The 18,406-nt window shown below is 41.4% G+C and overlaps 1 protein-coding gene across 1 annotated transcript in view; it reads left to right on the top strand.

The window, feature by feature from the left end:
* Nucleotides 1–18,406, top strand: part of SLC7A1 (solute carrier family 7 member 1) — a 538,789-nt gene that overhangs the window by 314,814 nt on the left and 205,569 nt on the right. Inside the window, exon 7 of the mRNA XM_078657133.1 lies at nt 900–1,074. Coding sequence (XP_078513259.1) covers nt 900–1,074 — 175 coding nt within the window. The remainder of the gene's footprint in view (nt 1–899; nt 1,075–18,406) is intronic.

Below are 18,406 nucleotides of genomic sequence, written 5' to 3'. Positions count from 1 at the left end.
GAATTGGCCGACTTATGGAAACCTGATCTCATTGATGCCATTGTCTCTAACGCACTGCAAAGCAGTCAAATATATGGCGAATTTTTGCAAAGTATAAAAACATCAAACCTATGTTGATGAGCTCAGAAAAAAAAAAAACTAACATTAGAGCGTGGGTGGTGCCATGTTCAGCTCTGACCTATCTTGAAAGATACCAGCTTTGAGACGGATCCATGGCACCACCTTCTGGTGCAGGAGTTATTTCAGCTTGAATGACTAGATTCATGTGGTGAGCAATCTGCAGGGAGGCGGAGTATCTGAAGAAAGATCGATACCATAGGTAAGCAACTTATATTCAGGCCTCCCAACACATCTAGTGCCCAGCTGCAACTGAATATTAATGGAAAGCCCACTGCAAAGAACTGTATTACATTTTGAAAAGTATAGAAATCCTGCACATGTAGTCTTACACTGAAAAAATCTGTTTTTTGAAAACCTGATGCTCTTATTCGGGTTTGTGAATGTTCTTCACATTTTTCCAAAGTGTCTCGAAATATGCAAAATGTAAAAAGAATTAATCTCAAAAAGAGACTCCACTTTGTCTACATTCTCAACAGATCAGTGGCTTTCACTATTTGAAGAAAATGGTCATCCTGAGGGGGATAGCCCTCTCACCCATATTGAATGCTGAAGAAAAAAAGCACGTATTATGAAAACCCCATGAAACAAATGTGTGATATTTGCCTTTCTTGTGTAAACTGTTCCCATCTGGCTTTCTGCTGAGTTGTGTTGGCTTTGGCTAACCTGAGTAAGTCACATCGTGGTGAAGCGATGAATGATTGAAATGGGATGCCTCAGTCTGTTATTGTGACTGCACCACCTAGTGTGCAAATTTGAACTTTAAATTTTTTCCCCTGCAGGGCTCTTAACTTTCGGTGTGAAGGAATCTGCTATGGTGAATAAAGTGTTCACATGTGTCAATGTGCTGGTGCTGGGCTTTGTAATGGTATCTGGCTTTGTGAAGGGGAGCGTCAAAAACTGGCAGCTAACGGAGGAAGACATAATCAACCGCACCAACGCCTCCCATTCAGTCAAGTATGCTGTCCTGTCCTTTATTCTTCTAACTTTCTTTCACGATAGAGATAATAATTTTCTGTATAACACAATTCACTGCTATTCTGCCTGATTATATTGCAATATTGTACTGTGAGAAGTGGCTTTCACACCTGGCGTGACACCAAGCTTGTGTCAGATGATGTTATTGTGACAAAGAAAGAAAGGTACTGCAAACATTCCTCTCCTCTGTCCCAAACCCTAATGATGTCCCCAACTGTCTGGAAAGTCTTCAAAGCAAGATAGTTTTCTTGCAGAATGCACAGACTGTGTTTTGCGATGGTGACAATTTGTTCCGTCACACGTTCCGTAAACTATACTGTGTAGGCTCATACCTCAGCCTCTCATTCATATTCATCCTAATAGATAAGCATAAACAACTGCTACTCCTGGGAAGTAAAGATGTGTATGGTGGACAAGCCAAAGGTACAAAGCCCAAGCTGGCATCCCACACCAGAATACCGTTAGCTGTCACACTAAAGAGCATTCATTCACCAAAGTTCTAACATTCTAAAACCAGATAGTGGAAGGACATACTAGGGTGGTGTCACCGTGGGGAAAATGGGAACATAGAAAACCAAGTTCTTCCCCTGAAACACAACATACACAAAATCAAACATAAAAGAAGCCATTTAGAATGATAGCAAACTGTATATGGGACAGTAACATTCTGAAGGACTCAGCAGTGTTGAAAACCAGCTTTTGGCAAGCCAAATGCTGGTCCATTGCACTGGCTACATGAGAGCACTGCATGGGAACACCGACTGTCTTTAGATGGCCATCATTGGTCGAGCACACATCTCATTCTCTAACCAAATGGTCTGCTTCCTCATCTGCATCAGGTTGGTTGTATGGCAGAACAGTGCATGCCTATACAACACGGTCATTCGAAGGCAAACGTCTTTACCACGAAAATTACACATATATTTTTATATATGTATATCTAAAATATAGTTAATGCTTCCCTGTAAAATACTTACATTGTCGTGGGAAACGCATTTGCATGGTAGCAATTTTACAGGTAATTGTGTGTGTGTGTGTGTGTGTGTGTGTGTGTTTGTGTGTGTGTGTTTATATATATATATGTATATATGTGTATGTATATATATATATATATATATATATATATATATATACACACATATACACACACATATAATGATAATTCCTATTATTAGCACCTACAAATAACCCCCTGAAGAGTTTGAAGGCACTGGGGCTGTCGGGGAGATTAAGTGAGCTATTGCCCAGAGTAACACAATGCTCAGCTGAGCTGCAACCTGCGCCAGGGATCGAACCTTGAGTCCTGCGCTCTGGAGTCAGTCGCTCTGGCTGCTGCTCTCCGAAAATATATTTATACTTGTATGTGTATATGTGTGTGTTTGTATATATATATCTCCTTATTAACCCATACCCAACCTAAAAATACCCTGGCCACTCAAAAACTAACACCCACAATAAAAATACCCATGCCACCCAAAACCCACACCCACTATAGAAGTATTCTTGCCACCCCAAAACCCATTATAAGGACAGTTGGGTACAGTGGGCATAAAATTTCAACCGGCTACAAAATTTCAACAAGGGGCTTGCGATCAGTATTTCCTCAAATCAAATGTCTATAGTGGTAAGTGGTCAATGCACACCCCAACAGTTCTTGCTCTATTACAGGGAAGTGCTGTGTGGGTACCGTTATGCATTTGTGCTGTTGGTATTTACTGTCATTTGGTCCCTAAGCATAAACTCAAAGCTGTCAAGAATTCATCAAAGGTTTCATGTTCGTTCAGTCGCCCAGCATAGAAATGGGACGTCGCCAAGGTTATACTTAAGCAGGGTTTGAAATAGTTCTCTACTCTAAGTTTAGCTTCCTTTTAGTCGTCATAGTCCTCTTCTCTTGGTATGGTTCTACCTTGGGAAGAGCCCTGGAAGATCCTGTTCCTCAGAACCTAAACGGTGCACTAACATGTAGTTCCTCCATTAAACTGGAATCTTATTGGCATCAGTCGCATCTAGGTGTGTGAAAAATCCTCCTTTTGCCTTTTCCCGGGTATATGTGGGCCCCTGTCGTATTGCAGAAGTTTCTGAGGCGTGTCAGATTGCATTGTTCTTGCTGCACATGGTTATAAAGAAAATCCTGACTAGAAGCAAAAGAGTGAAGACGCAGCACACGTGGCAGGAAAAAGTAAATGAGTCGTAGCAAAAGGATGTGGAGTGGTGATTTCCACAGCACAATTCTGCTATAAGGATTGAGGGCAGCATCGAAATAAGGAACAATAGGTCTATATGGGTATGCGGAGACAAATCGGGGGTATTGGTGCGTCTTGATTCAAAAGCAGTATGTTAAGATAACTTTACTATGTAAAGTGTGAACGCAGTGTAGATGCAGGTTCTACTGTTTCATCCTTGTCACATATATGCTTAGGCACAGTCCGTCACTGCCCCACACAATGGTTATTACACGTCTAATACCCAACTTTCAATACTAATGCAGTGTCCTATAAAATGGTGTCACCACTGACCCCCTGGGACCGCTGAGGTGCAGTGCGTATGATAAAATGAGGAATCCACAACAATGCTGCCTCCAAAGGCACGTATTCAAGGTGGCGCGAGTTGTGCATGTTTCCAAACATTGCCTCTTACTTTGAGAGGTAGGTGGCATCAATGTCTCATGCTGGCATTGGTTGTTGTGGGATTGCCGAGTGGGAGCTGCCTCTCACCACTTCACAAGCCCTGCTTGGATCCAATGTGAAGCAGACTCCTAAAGGGCAGATGCAGGAACAGCAGCTTCAGGTAAGTCACGTATGTAGCAGGATCCAATAGTACCACAAGAGTCACTCTCCAATGCGCTGAACACACTCGTGTCCCAGCCCCGCTGGTAACAATAACTGCTCCTCCCACCGAACACTGAAGATGTTTATTGATGACTAGCCAACAGTACAAAACACATCTCTTCAGGCTGATATCCCACGATAGAATGCTGTAATCTGCTCCCGCAAAGAGCGTTCATTCAAGAGCATTCCAACATTCTGAAACCAGAGATAGTAGGACATACAAGGTAAGGAGTAGAACATGGAAAATGGAACACAAGTTGTTCCCTGGCACTTCAGTATCCATACTGTGTAGGCTTCATACCGCAGCCTTTCTCAAATTCTTGATACGATTGTGTGACAATCGGGCTGCCCTTTTTTTCTGGATTAGTATTTAATCAGCAAACCTTGTGTCCTGTAACAATGTTACTCCGCATACTGTTTTAGTGACTGATGTAAAATACCAAGTTATAGGGACCAGTTCTCATTGCTGACATTAATGGATATTATTAAAAGTTTTAGAATTCTTTTCCTCTCATTGCAGTCTAAAACTTCAAAATGTAAGCAGTACTAGAAAACAGGCTCAGAAGTTATCCAACTCCATTGTCGAGGATTGTTGTGTAAATCCACACTTTTTGATCAACAAGTGACTCACTGATGACTCATTTGTTCTATTGACATTGTAAAGGAGTGGGGAGCCTTCACTTGTAGCAGCAGAGCTAGGACACCTGGAAAAGCAGCAAAGTTTAAACTCCGTTAGAAACGTATCATTTTAGTAACTTTTAACACAATATCTTTAAACCTTGAAAACTACATATATATGAAAAATGTGTACTGTAGGACAAGTGTGGTGACCCAGGAAAATTCTCCAGAAGATGATGGATGATCAAAGCTACACTTTCTTCACTCTTAGAAATCATGGCAATGAGGCATGGACAATTTGCACAATATCAGGATGTGAAGAGAGTAACCTGGTTTCTTTGAAATTGAACGTCAAATGTGCACATTCGAAAGCCGAGGCTACTTAAGCACTTTTGTTAAATTGAATAGAAGACTGCCAATGTACTGTTGAATAAAGGAGAAGCAAACCTTGTCAAGAACCGCACATTCGACCGCCTACATAATACTATTAAGGGGAGAAGGAGGAAGGTGAAAAGAAATACCTTTATTCTGGCCTCTTTCCAAGGGGACATAGCTAGGCTTCTATTGACTCCAGGATTCCAAGGTAAATGGAAAGTAAATTCTAACCATTCAAATTGTAAATTCTGACCAAAAAATAGGCCTCGCCAGCTAGCCCACACGACATGCCAAATACCATGTTCCTCCAGTATGATGAAGTGGGCCACCCACTCCAGCACGACAATGAGTATAGGATGATCAAACCAGCAGCAACATGACCATTATGTGGCTTTGAAAAGGCAAGTTAATACACATTAACCGCATGCGCGCTGCGGCGATTTTCGCGCTACGCGGCTTTTTTCAAAAAGCCGCGTTACATGACGAGCTCAACTCGTCATCAGTGTGCGAGCGGCGCAACTGATGACGAGCTGAGCTCGTCATCAGCGCCGAAGGGGTTAAAGAACATCCAAGCATGACATTAAAAAATTAAAAAGCAAAGCTAGGGAGGCACATATGTTCTTAAACTGATGATGTAGGTAAGAAATACAGGCCCTTTCAGCTCACAAACCACCAAAGTCACCAGGTGGGTACCGCAGGGCTCATGCCTGAGCCCCACATTATTTAACATCTATGTTACCCCCCCTGGCTGGCCTACTGAGGAAACTAGGTTTCATCCCTATCTCCTACGCCGATGATACGCAACTTCTGCTCTCCTTTAACAAAACAGACACGAACATCCAATCCACCTTCTCGGAGGGTATGAAAGGCATTCCTCGCTGGATGAGAGACAATCTCCTCCAGCTAAACACTGGAAAATCTGAAATCATGCTGTTCTGAGAAGCAATGACTAAATGGTCCCCCAAATGGTGGCGTGTGGAACTGAGGGCAGTCCCATCCCCCAAACATGTGGTGAAAAACTTAGGGGTGAAACTTGACCAGAAACTTACCTTAGAAGAACATGTTAGCCACACTGCAGGGACATGCTATCGCACATTAAAGTAAAGTAAAGTCCACATTTGTAAAGCGCACAATCACCCGTAAGGGTCTCTAGGCGCTGGGGGCCGTCTGGAAGATTAAGCGAGCTATTGCCCAGAGTCACATGGTGCTGGGCTACCCTGCCGCCGGAGCCGGGGATCGAACCGTGGTCCCCAGATTCCAGCGTCAGTCGCCCTGGCCGCGGCGCCACACCTCTCCCCTACATTGGGCCTCCTCTGTAGGGCCTTCACCCTTCTACCAACATCCATACGCAAAACTCTGTTCCAGGCCCTAATTCTTAGCCGCCTGGACTATTGCAATGCTTTACTTATCTCTGCCAAGGAATCCTCCTGTGGCAAACTAAAAGTAATTCAAAACACCACGGCCCGATTGGTGAAAAACGCCCCTCCTAGAACCTCAGCTGCTCTGTTACTTCGAGAACTTCACTGGCTTCCACTGAAACAAAGCATAAAATTCAAAATATGTTGTATGATTCACAAATCCCTGAACAACATGGGATCCAGCTACCTGACCACAAATCTGGTCAGATATATGCCACCCAGAACCTTGCGATCAAGTAACCAAGGATTCCTCCATGTCCCACGCATCAAACTAGCCCGCATGGGCGTTAAAGCATTCTCCCACCTTGCCCCGAGGTATTGGAATCAGCTCCCCCTCCAGCTGCGTCAATGCCCCAACTTCCTGACTTTCAGAAAATTGCTCAAAACTGTCACAGCGCTGAGATACCCCAATGGGGGTGATTCGGGCGCTATAAAAATCATAAATCAAATGTGATGAGGTAATGGGAAAGAGAAACGCATGAACAGTGTAGACACAAAAGATAAGCCATAAAATTAAAATTAGTTTGAGGCCAGAGAATGTTAATCCATCACTGTGGGTAAAATCAAGAGAATGGTGAAACTGGAGCAATATGTTCTTGGACTAAAAAACAAAAAGGCTGTTGAACAGCAGCCACACTGTAAAATGTGAGTCAAGCGCCCTCACAACTCATAAAGTAGACTCGCTGTAAAAATAGATTAGTATGAGTACCCACACTTCAAGCAGGATCCTCCTTTCATCAGAATACCCAAAATAGGACAACCAAGGGGCAATGCTGATAGGGCAAGAGCACATGGACAGAAGGCTTTATACAGCAACATAGAGAACGGACTAGTACCTTAGGCAACGTATCAAAAAAATCCAATTTTTGATTATTGATTCAACAAAGTAGTTAAGACGGCCCCTGCATTTAGTTACCAGTATCTGATTATCCAGTCTAGGTCAACCAACCTGCACTATTAACACCAAATTGTGAAGGCAGTGGAAGAACTAGTGAAACTCAAAAGAAGATTTCCATGCACTGTAATTATTCGCCAAGGATATCCACTAAATACATGCATTAAAAAGAGGGTACACATGCCAAGGGGCGCATTGGTCACATTACCAGTGTGACAAGGAACATTAGGAATATTAGTTCCTCTTCACCAGTATATACTGTTTAGAGCAAATACATCAGTTTGTCAATGTATAACATTTTTGACCATGCACAGTAAATGCAATTCTTAACAGAAATAAATAGTTAACAAAGTCTGGACTCACAACCTGGACACAATCAATTTGTACGGGTATCCACCAACTTTTTGAAAAACATTTTCCAGGTACCTCTGGTGGTGTCAAATGCCCTTTTGGAAGCAGATTGTGGTATCATATCTCAGGATGACAAAAGATTGCAATGCCCTTTAGAGCTAAACAAAGCTCAGCAGAATGAGACCATGTGGTAGACACATGTTGGCACAAATTTATATCTGTTGACACCGAGTATTATTATAAACAAATTATTGAGATAGAAACTGGCAAAATCTACATATGCCAAAAAGCCTTTGAACATCTAATAGAACAACTGCAGAGTGAAATGTGATAAGTGGAACATTTACCTTGGAAAACGTATCTTCTCACTATCTTGCCACTTGCACTGACGTGTATCAGAAACTAAATATCCATAATAAAGGACTCTTTTTAGTGTTAAGGGAAATGGTAACATTTAGGCCGCAGATAGTGACTGGTCGCATGTAGAATGCCATTGATTCATGAACGTAGATCCATCTAATTCTTGATAAGAGGTTGCAGAAAGCAGCGGAAAAAAGGGAAATCGGTATCTGCCCTACTATCTCTTGGAAACAAAGTTGATGACTGTGTCGCGCAATATGCATTTGAGTTTAAGAAGTCGAAGATCCAGGAAAAAAGCTGGCTCCTGGAGACCCTTGCCCAAGTTCAAAGTTATTGTAATGCACAATTAGGCCACGCACAGCCACAAAACCAGCCCACACAATTATCTGTCATACTGACCCATTTGGAACTACCAGATTGCCGTATAGACCAGTCAAACCCTGATTACAGATACACAAGAGATAAAATAGCAGAAACAAAGAACTAAATTAAATGACCAATTTCATATGTGGTTTTTAAGGGATTGCTAAAAAATAAATAAAATAAAAAAGTCTATTCAACTGGAAACACAAGGCACTGAGTTCCATTCAAAATGCATTAGCACACTGACAAGCCAGATGGCTCAGATATATAATCCACTTAAAAGAAGCTGTTGTGCAACACATGGTAGAAACTACAAACAAGAAAGCAATCTAATGTATTGATTGTCCCATATGGACAGACCAAAACTGAGCCTCCTGTAAGAACAAACATTATACAATGCAGTAACAGTAGGGGAGTTTAGAAGGTATTAAAAACCAAAGGCAAACAAATTCATGTCTCACGCAAAATATGAAAGGTACTTAACTGTTGCTGAACCCCAAAATCAGGAAGCACTAATATATATTCTTTCAATAGTTTATTACAGTCTGGGTCCTTCCCTTATGCACAGTCTGGTAGAGTTATTGCTCCAAATGAAAAAAAAGATTGTCCTTAACCCAATTTGAGGGGATCTGTTTACAAAGCAACAGAAACATTTTTCTGCAGCCAAAAAATCTTGAAGTTTCTAACTGATAATTGTTTATAGAGGAGTTAAGATCAGTCTTCTACTATAGACCATATCCCAGTTTAGGTTGCAGCCAACCAGACAGTGCAGCTGTCTGGTGGTTGAGAAAGGACTTCTTGGACATTCTGAAAGCTTCCTTGGGAATGCATTCTACCCATTGCTTACCATTGGGTTTGTGGTTTGTAGATCACATTTACAAGCTTTCTATATGCTGGCTTTTTTAGTTTTAGGTTTTTCAGTATGTCTGTGTCCTTCCTGCAGAGAATATCCTTTTTACCATCACTCCTTGTATTTTTCCTTGAGTGTGCACTTGAACAGGCCTTTAATTTTTGTTTGTATCTAGTTAATTTACTGTGCATTTAAATACAGAGGTCAAATGTCAGGCTCTGTCATCCAAGGAAGCTTGATGTTTACTTTTCTTTTGCTGACTTCAAAGTGAGAGAATTTATGAGACAATCGTGCTGGATACTGGTGGTGGGAAAGAAAAGGTCCAGGCACCCTACTAAACACTTAATATTGCTACATTTTATTCCTAAACAGGCTACCACAAGTCCATTTGCCTTGCAGACATCAAGGTCATGATTTGAATGGTGCAGCAGGTGCAGTAGCACTGGGCCTAAACGTTTTCAAAACTCCACCTAACGCATAATGATGCTATATTTGACTACTAAACAGACAGCAACAAGTGCAGTTACCTTGCAGTTAAAAAGGACTTGATTTGAATAGTGCAGCAAGTGCAGTGACTCTTGGGCCTAAAGGTCTAGGGACCCCACTAAATCCATATTATTGTTGAAAATTACTACTAAACAAGAAAGTCACAAGTGCATTTATCTAGCAGGCATTAGGGTTGTGATGTGAATGGTGCAGCAGGTGCAGTAGCACCAGGACAAAAGCTCTAGGCACCCCACTAAGCTCCTAAGATTGCTATATTTTTCTACTAAACAAGCAGTCAGAAGTGCAACTACCTTGCAGACAACAGGGTCATTATTTGAATGGTGCAGTGGCACTGGGCCTAAAAGTTGTCAGAAATCCTCTAATTACCTAATATTGCTATATTTTGCTTCTATACAGGCAGACACATTTTCAGGGTTCTTGCAGTTAAAGGGGGCTTGATTTGAATGGTGCAGCAGGAGCACCAGGGGCAAAAGCTCTAGGGACCCCACTAAACACCAAATATTGCTATATTTAGCTATTAAATAAGCAGTCACAAATGCAGTTACCTTGCAGGCAATGTGGTCATGATTTGAATAGTGCAGCAGGTGCAGTTGCACAGGGGTCAAAAGTTGGCATACCTCCTCTAAGCACAAAATATTGCTATATTTTTCTACTAAACAGGCAGTCACAAATGCAGCTATCTTGCAGGCACTAGGGGCACGATTTGAACGGAGCAGCAGGTGCAGTGGCACTGGGCCCAACAGTTGCCCTAACTCCTCTAAACACATAATATTGCTGTTACATCAATTAATACGATTATTTCACTCTTTCATTTCATTTTTCAAAATGTTGCTGTTACTTACCCGCACTATACCACTAGTAACGGCACAATACATTGCCTTCCTGTACATAAACAAGTCCTAACACTTTAACAGACTTTTAGTAACTTACATTGTACAACTACTCAGCAAGCTACAACTTAAAACAAAAAAAGTATCATTAATCACATAGGTGAAACCTAATGCATCTACCAATGCTTGTTAAATAAAGGTGCTCGAGTCAGCAGTTCGCCTGTCTGCTATTCATCAAACGTAAGTTTTTAGGTCTCGCCTGAGCTAGCGCATGCGGTGCTATGCGAGGCATTTAGTAAGGGCTTTTGAGCTCTGAACACACGCTTTTGTGTGCTTTTTTTTTTTATTAGGCCGCAATTGGCCTGTGCATGCGTCTTTTTAAAATCATAGCACACAATTGGTCCAAGGCGGGTGATTGTCCCGCCTTGTTTGTTCCATGGCCTAGGGTCCTTGGTAGTGCGCGTTAATGCCATCTGTTTCCAATTATCGCGTTGGTGTTAATTGGAAACAGATGGTGCTCGCGTTTTTTTCCCTCGTGGTAGCTATAAACACTGCCTCGGGCTACACTGACATAGTGAGACTGCCTAATGCTCATTTTCACGGCAATATTTAGTGCCTGAGCGGTTCGTACTGATTAGCATCTTTTTAGCACGTTAATGTATCAGTTGTGGGAACTTTTAACGGATCCTGAAGCGGACAGTAAACTTGCAGAAACCCACACTCTTCCCCCCAGTACAGCGTGGTCTGTTGAGAGCCAAAGTATTTGTCACACTTCGTACTGCATTAGTCTCTTTCTGCGCACTATATATAATACGTGTGACTGTAAGCCAAATCAGTGTATCCACCTCGGACGGATGGATGACTGGTTTGGCCTTGCCCAGATTTTAACTCGCAGCAGGTGTCAGCCAAGAGCAGTTAACTCGCTGATCCCGCTTGCCTTCTGTATGGTTTAAAGAAATTAATTTGACGCCTTGTTAGGGGTAGTAAGCGCTATATAAATGCAAATAAACTACAATACAATTAATGGCTTCCAATATGGAAAGCAGTGACTGCACCAGTGAGGCTGGTGTACTTTTCAGGGGTGGCAGGTGATGGTGCACTCTGATCAGACCGGTGCCAGTGGGTCTATTGAACCCCCCCCCCCCCTCCCTTTAAAGCTCAGGTTTTAACACGGAAGCCGAAGGGGGGTATGTGGGGTGGGATTAAACTAGCTCGTGATACTTCCCCTTACTGATGGTATTAGCCTGCAATTACCTGTGGCTGTTGGCGGGGTTCCCTGCTGGAAGAGGCAGATGTAGCGCTTACAGAAGGCATGCTGATGGCATTGCGCTATATTGATGCATCCCTCGAGGCACTAAGGACGTACCCATCCCAAGAGCAGCAGGGGCTGCGTGAAAAGTAAACAACTGAGGTCGGATGTCATGAGGTAATTGAGGGGGTGGGCGTGGATGACCTTAGCACTGTTGTGCTACACTGGCATAGTGAGACTGCCTAATGATCATTGTCAAGTCCTAGCGCATAGAATTGCCTAGTCTCACAAACCGTATTTCCACGCTGTACTTCTGTGCCTTCAATGTATGACATCATTCATTAAGTCAGCGGAATTTTACTCATGCCCGCACACCTTCATGTCTCACCTACACCCAAGTCTACTTTACCCATCGCATCTGCCTGCAGCCCTCCGCTATGCCTGCACTTTAACTAAAGCGCCTTACAGCAATAGCCGTGACCGAAGTACAACGGTCAGCCTTATTTCTAATTTCACACTGATTCATAGCTCCCTGAAGCTGAGAAACTTCCTTGTAAATCTCTCTGAAAATGCATCCCCTTTTTATTAGTAAAGAGTTGTACGTTATTATACGTTATTTTTACACAGGATTTAGTGCGATCGTCGATGCTAAGTTAAAGTGTATTTTTCATAATACTGTGGTGCTCGGTGATTAGTTCGCCTCTTGGCGATTTTTGTTGTCTGACCAAATTCCGTATTTTTAATTAATAGTAACACGGCGAAGCAACGAAAAACCTCCCTATCGCTTTAGGAATTTGCCATAGTCCATTGTAATATTAACAGTTTTACCGCCCTGAAACGTGACATTATTTGTAATACCACTGAGTGTTCACATTCCCACGAAGTGTCACTTTATTGCCAAAATGGCTGCCGCAGGCCGGTTCCTCTCAGACGCAGCCCTTGATCGGAGGCTCAGCTGGTAGCTAGACACAAGCATTGGCAAAGCAATTCTTGCGTGCGAGTTAGTGCACGTCAGAGTGTACCAACGAGCCTGATGGCTTTGCTAATGCTTGTTTGTCCGGCAGCATAGTGTTCCATTATGCACCTCTCCCACTTACCATGCACGCGAGCCCCTACTTACTGCATCAGTACCCTCACTGGGAATCCGTGCTCCTGCTCACAAGCTAGTCTACCTCTTCCCTACCCTCCCAGAGTAGAGAACCTGAGCGCACTGCCCCAGTACTCTACTACCCTCGCTGCGTGACTAACCACTTATAAGGTCCCAAAGGTGAGACCTATTGGCTATGCCAATGCTTGTTCTATTTTGGAGTGCCAATGGATTTTCCCCATCCCTAGGAGGCTAATGCTAAGGCTAATACTGTGCAATATTTCCATATTGCCACTCAGCCAGCAGCAGTATTCAAAACAAACAATGCCATGGCGATAATGATGTCACAAATTTGTTGAGCATAATAAACGGCTCTGGCAGGCAAAGTTCGGTCTTCATTCTTGCCGTGAATCAGGCTGCATGGTGGATGACCAATTTACTGGAATGGATCAAAGGCAGGATTTCTACGATTTGAAGATATAGTCAAGAGAAGCAAAATGGGCCATCTGTGATTGAAGAGAGGGACAAGTAAAGTTAAAGGTATGACATTTTAGTCTCCATGTCCTTATTTGCATTTCCCCATCTACAACGTGTGAAGTCCACATTTTACTTCATGGCACAGTTACTTTGAATAACCAAACTTTATTCTAATGTCCCCCTTAACCCTTATTTCTATTTCATTATTTTTAAATGTAATCATTACCCTAACGAGGTAACTTTAACCGTAATGCTGCTCTCAATTCCAGGCTTTTATTGCTTTAAAATAAATAATTGACCTAACTCTTGAATCATCTACATTAAATATACCTAATCCTAATACTTACTTTAAAAAAAGTCTTATAAATTTGCCACAAAATTAAATGAAATGCTATTGAAATGTTCTAATTTAATGTAGTGGGGTACTCAGTAGTAGACGAGCTTGAGTGGTGACATTGTTTCAAAGTCCAATTAAAGTAGTGGGATTTCACCGCTGTGATTGACCAGCATTGATAATTTGTTCTGATCTCCTCCAGCATCTTTAATGGCTTCTTAGCAGTGTCTTCACTAACATCACTGCACTAGAGGGTGACTTTGTTCAAATACAAGGAACACTAAACTTCAGGTACTGAAAGTCCATTTTGTCAAGTGAACATGACCGTTAATAGAGAGGGACCAACCTGCTTCCTCACTAATGGTCTATAATTTCTGGCAGATCAGTTTCCCCTCGGGCAGAAAACAAATTCTGTTGTAAAATGCCAGCAAACATCCAAAGAAGAAGAAACAACAAGATCCAAGTAGGATGAAGTGCGAGTACTTTATTCCTCAAGTCTTCTCAAGTACAGGTAACAACTGAATGCCTCGAAACCGTCATTTCCACCCATAACACTTCCCCACGCTCTTTTCAAATAATAACACCACGCGGATCCAGATGCATTCGCACAACACACAGCACACGGAAAATAACACGCGATCCACACACTCAAAACACCACATGAAATATTGTTTGTAATGACGCACCTGTGACCACGCGCATCATTACAAACAACCACATATAACACACCTCCCCCCTTTCCTTTTATTTATTTTTTAAATAAGAACAAAATCCCTAAACCTATCTGGAACCCTGCGAATCCTTGAACTCCTCAATAATTCTTGCGATGCAGAATCGCCGGAACTACCCGAAACTACAGTAGATCCAGGTACCACCAATCCATCAGTATTGACATCTAAAAACACATTTGATGAATCATCCTCTGAAATGTGTTCGTCACTATTACATTTTGAGACTCTACTAAAATGCCAAACACTACCACCCAACACTCTCACAGCATTCTTAAATACCTCAACAACCCTGGTTGGAACAGACCATTTGGCCAATCCCTTATGTACAAAACTACCTTTTTTTAATCTCACAAGATCCCCCACTTGTATGGAAACCCAATTCTTTGTCCCCTTTTTTAACAAATCATTCTTCATTTTCTCCTTATAGCATCAACTTTCTTGCGAATTTCTGTAAAATAAACCTCAGCAAAATCAATACGACCACTATCCTTGTTCTTCAACCACCAAGGTACAAGATTAGTGCTAGGTTTTTGCCCTCTCAATAACTCAAAAGGAGACAACTAAGTAATTGCATTAGGAACAGTTCTGTATGATAACAACATAGATTGGATTGCTTTAGTCCAACATAAACCACCTTTCACAGCGAACTGAATAGCCTCCTTGACCACTCTATTAAATCTTTCTATTTGGCCATTGGCCTCTGGATGGAATACTGCTATTCTTTTGTGAAAAATTCCACATCTACTAAAATAACTTTCTATTTGCTTACTGACAAATTGTGGTCCATTGTCTGTTACCACTTCTTGAGGAATGTCCTCTCTACAAAAAACATCATCCATGAATTGTACAACAGCATCACTAGTAACCTCCCTAACCATTTTTATTTCCGGCCATTTCGAAAAATAATCTATCATCACTATGCCAAAAGCATGTTGTTGTGGTAGTACACTAAACTGTCCAATAATGTCAATGCCAATTTTGTTCCAAGGTGATGCAGGTAACTCCACTGGTTGTGGAACACTAGGCAAAGCCTTTGCAGTTTTGTCACTATTGGCACATAACTCACATAACTTCACTTGATGTTCCACAAAATAATCAATTCCAGGCCACCAAAAATTGTTTTTCAATCGTCTCCTGGTGATTGATATACCAAAATGCCCTTCATGAGCTAAATCAAGAAATTTCTTCCTAAGACCAAAAGGTGGAATAAATTTATCACCTCTCAATAAAATCCCATTTTCTACGTCAAGTTCATCTTTAATTTTATGATAACTCCTCAAACCACCTGTGAAATCTCTTCCCTCTGGCCAACCCTTCAATATGAATTCCTTCACTTCTTAAGTTCTAAATCTTTATCCATTTCTTCATTCCATAATTGTTCTTGCACCACAGAGTTCTCTCCAAATACTAGATTAACATCACTAACAACATGTGCTACTTCACACTCATCTCTATCAACCACATCTGACTCTTTACACGCCAGAGGAAGCCTTGACATGCAGTCTGCATGAACATTAGATTTGCCAGGAATATATTCTAAGGAATACTGAAAATTTTGTAACCTAGAAGAAAGTCTTGCCAACCAAACCACAATTACTTGCATCAACCATCACAATGCATTTCTTCCCAATTACAAATGGTTTAAGACAAGGTGCCCTTATAATCATTGACTTAACAGCATTGAATGTAGCAGTCATATGATCTGTCCACTCAAACTTTGCATTTTTCTTTAAAAGCATCCTAAATGGTTCAATAACAGTTGCATAATTTTGAATACATTTCGCATAAAATTCTACAAGCCCCAAAAAGGCTACCAACTGTTCCTTGTTTTGAGGAATGGGCGCTTTGCTGATGTTCTCCAAATGTGAGGTTTTAGGTTTAATTCCATTACCACTAATACAGTGTCCAAGATACTCCACTTCTTCTCTTCTGAACCTACACTTACAAGCACGAAGCGTTCGCCCTTTATCTGACAATGTATTTAACACTTCCAACAAATTTTTGTCATGTTCATCTTCATCTTTCCCGAAAACCAGAATATCGTCCTGAAATGCAACTGCCCCTGTTAAACCAGTCAACATTTCCTTCATCAACCTCTGAAATACTGCAGCAGCACTGGCCAATCCAAAAGGCATCCTGCAAAATCTAAATTCTTACCATATCTAATGGAAAGTTGTTAAGAAGCAATTTGATATACATTAAGATTGGAAGTATCACTTAGAGGAGGTAAGCTTTTAAATTCTTTGAGTGCAATTCCTCCAAGACAGACAATGTTTTAACAAAGCTAGTTTCCTCTCTGCTCCACAATCTTCTTCTTGTAAAACTTCCACATATGCTAAGAACATAGGTTCCCAAATTTCCCATTCAATAGGAATATCTCCTTTAATGGTTAAAAAGGACAGAGGAGGTTGAATGCCAGTCATAATTGTGTACAATTATTTATATTAGTACACTGTCGTGGCACACAAAGGATATAGTTTATTTAAATATATATATATATATATATATATTTTCCTCCTTAATGTAATAGAAACGACATGCAGGATTTATGTGTCCATGTCACAGAAGCTTACTTACAGTTCACCAGTTCTGCGTCTGTATTTTCCTTCAAATATGCTGTGCCATCGAAAAATTTGAACTGAATTTGATGCATAACACAACCGTAGTCATGTTAAATTCTCACCAATAAGATGTTGCAATACCCATCCAATGAAAAAGCACTTAAAATGGATATTTGCTATTGTCCAATGAAAAGTGAAGATAAACATCCAATGAAAACGGTTGAAAGAAAACCTTCCGTGTTAATGGCCAATGAAAAAGCAGTTCGGCATAAATCTTGAAAACAGTTTAAAAATTGGTAATCATTTCACGTAGAAGTACGTTCCGGATCGTCGCCAGTGTTGTAAAATGCCAGCAAAATCCAAAGAAGAAGAAACAACAAGATCCAAGTAAGATGAAGTGCGAGTACATTATTCCTCAAGTCTTCTCAAGTACAGGTAACAACTGAATGCCTCGAAACCGTCATTTCCACCCATAACACTTCCCCACGCTCTTTTCAAATAATAACACCACGCGGATCCAGATGCATTCGCACAACACACAGCACGCGGAAAACAACACGCGATCCACACACTCAAAACACCACATGAAATATTATTGTTTGTAATGACGCACCTGTGACCACGCGCATCATTACAAACAACAACATATAACAAATTCCTGTTTAAAGAAAGAGTAAGACTTAAGCTACTGGAGGCTCTGTGATTGCAATTTAAAATTTCCAGCCTTTGAACTAAATGCCAGTAAGTATACTAGTCAGCTGACCGAATGGTAAGAAAGACTGAATGTTCTTCCGATTGGTCACGGTTCGTTCTAGGATGTTCATTTAAAGAGTTCCCTTTTAACACTGTTTGAAGCCCACAACACTGAGCACCATTTTGTTGAAGCAGGCATGTAGGAATACACCATTTTTCAAGTTGTCCCAGCTAGTTGAGAATGTGAAGGGTTATAGCAATTTGTGTATAACTGCAGTGCATAAACCTTGGCCTTTTATTTCTAGCTTGTGAAATCAGACTATGAACACTAAAGAACAATACATTAAATAGTTTAACAAGCTAAATTCTTATTTTACCTGTCTGGTATGAGCAGTCTTGATCCTTGTATAAGGCAATCAGGCCTCTCCCCAATTGGATAGGAGTATCTTATGGACATGCGGACTCACCCACATATTGGTCCTTCAGGTCTGCCCACTCTTATCTGCTTGCCTGTGCTGTCTTGGACTACAGTTCGATATGTTATCATTTCCTTGGTTTTTAGGTCGAGCCTAGCGCAGTGCGCATGCGCTGCTCTAGGAAAACAACCTCTTCGAATCACTCTGGACATTTCACACGCTCGTGCATGTTTTTTTTTTTAGCAATTTTTCAATTGGACTTTGTGTGCGTCTTTCAAAAGACAGCACGCAAATGGGCAACATCTGGTGCATGTCCCACCTTTCCCAGGAAATATAACCGCCTACGGCTTGCGGTTACGAGCAGGGGA

Source organism: Lissotriton helveticus, chromosome 8, assembly GCF_964261635.1.
Source record: "Lissotriton helveticus chromosome 8, aLisHel1.1, whole genome shotgun sequence".
NCBI lineage: Eukaryota > Metazoa > Chordata > Amphibia > Caudata > Salamandridae > Lissotriton > Lissotriton helveticus.
This window is presented reverse-complemented; position numbering and strand designations above follow the sequence as displayed.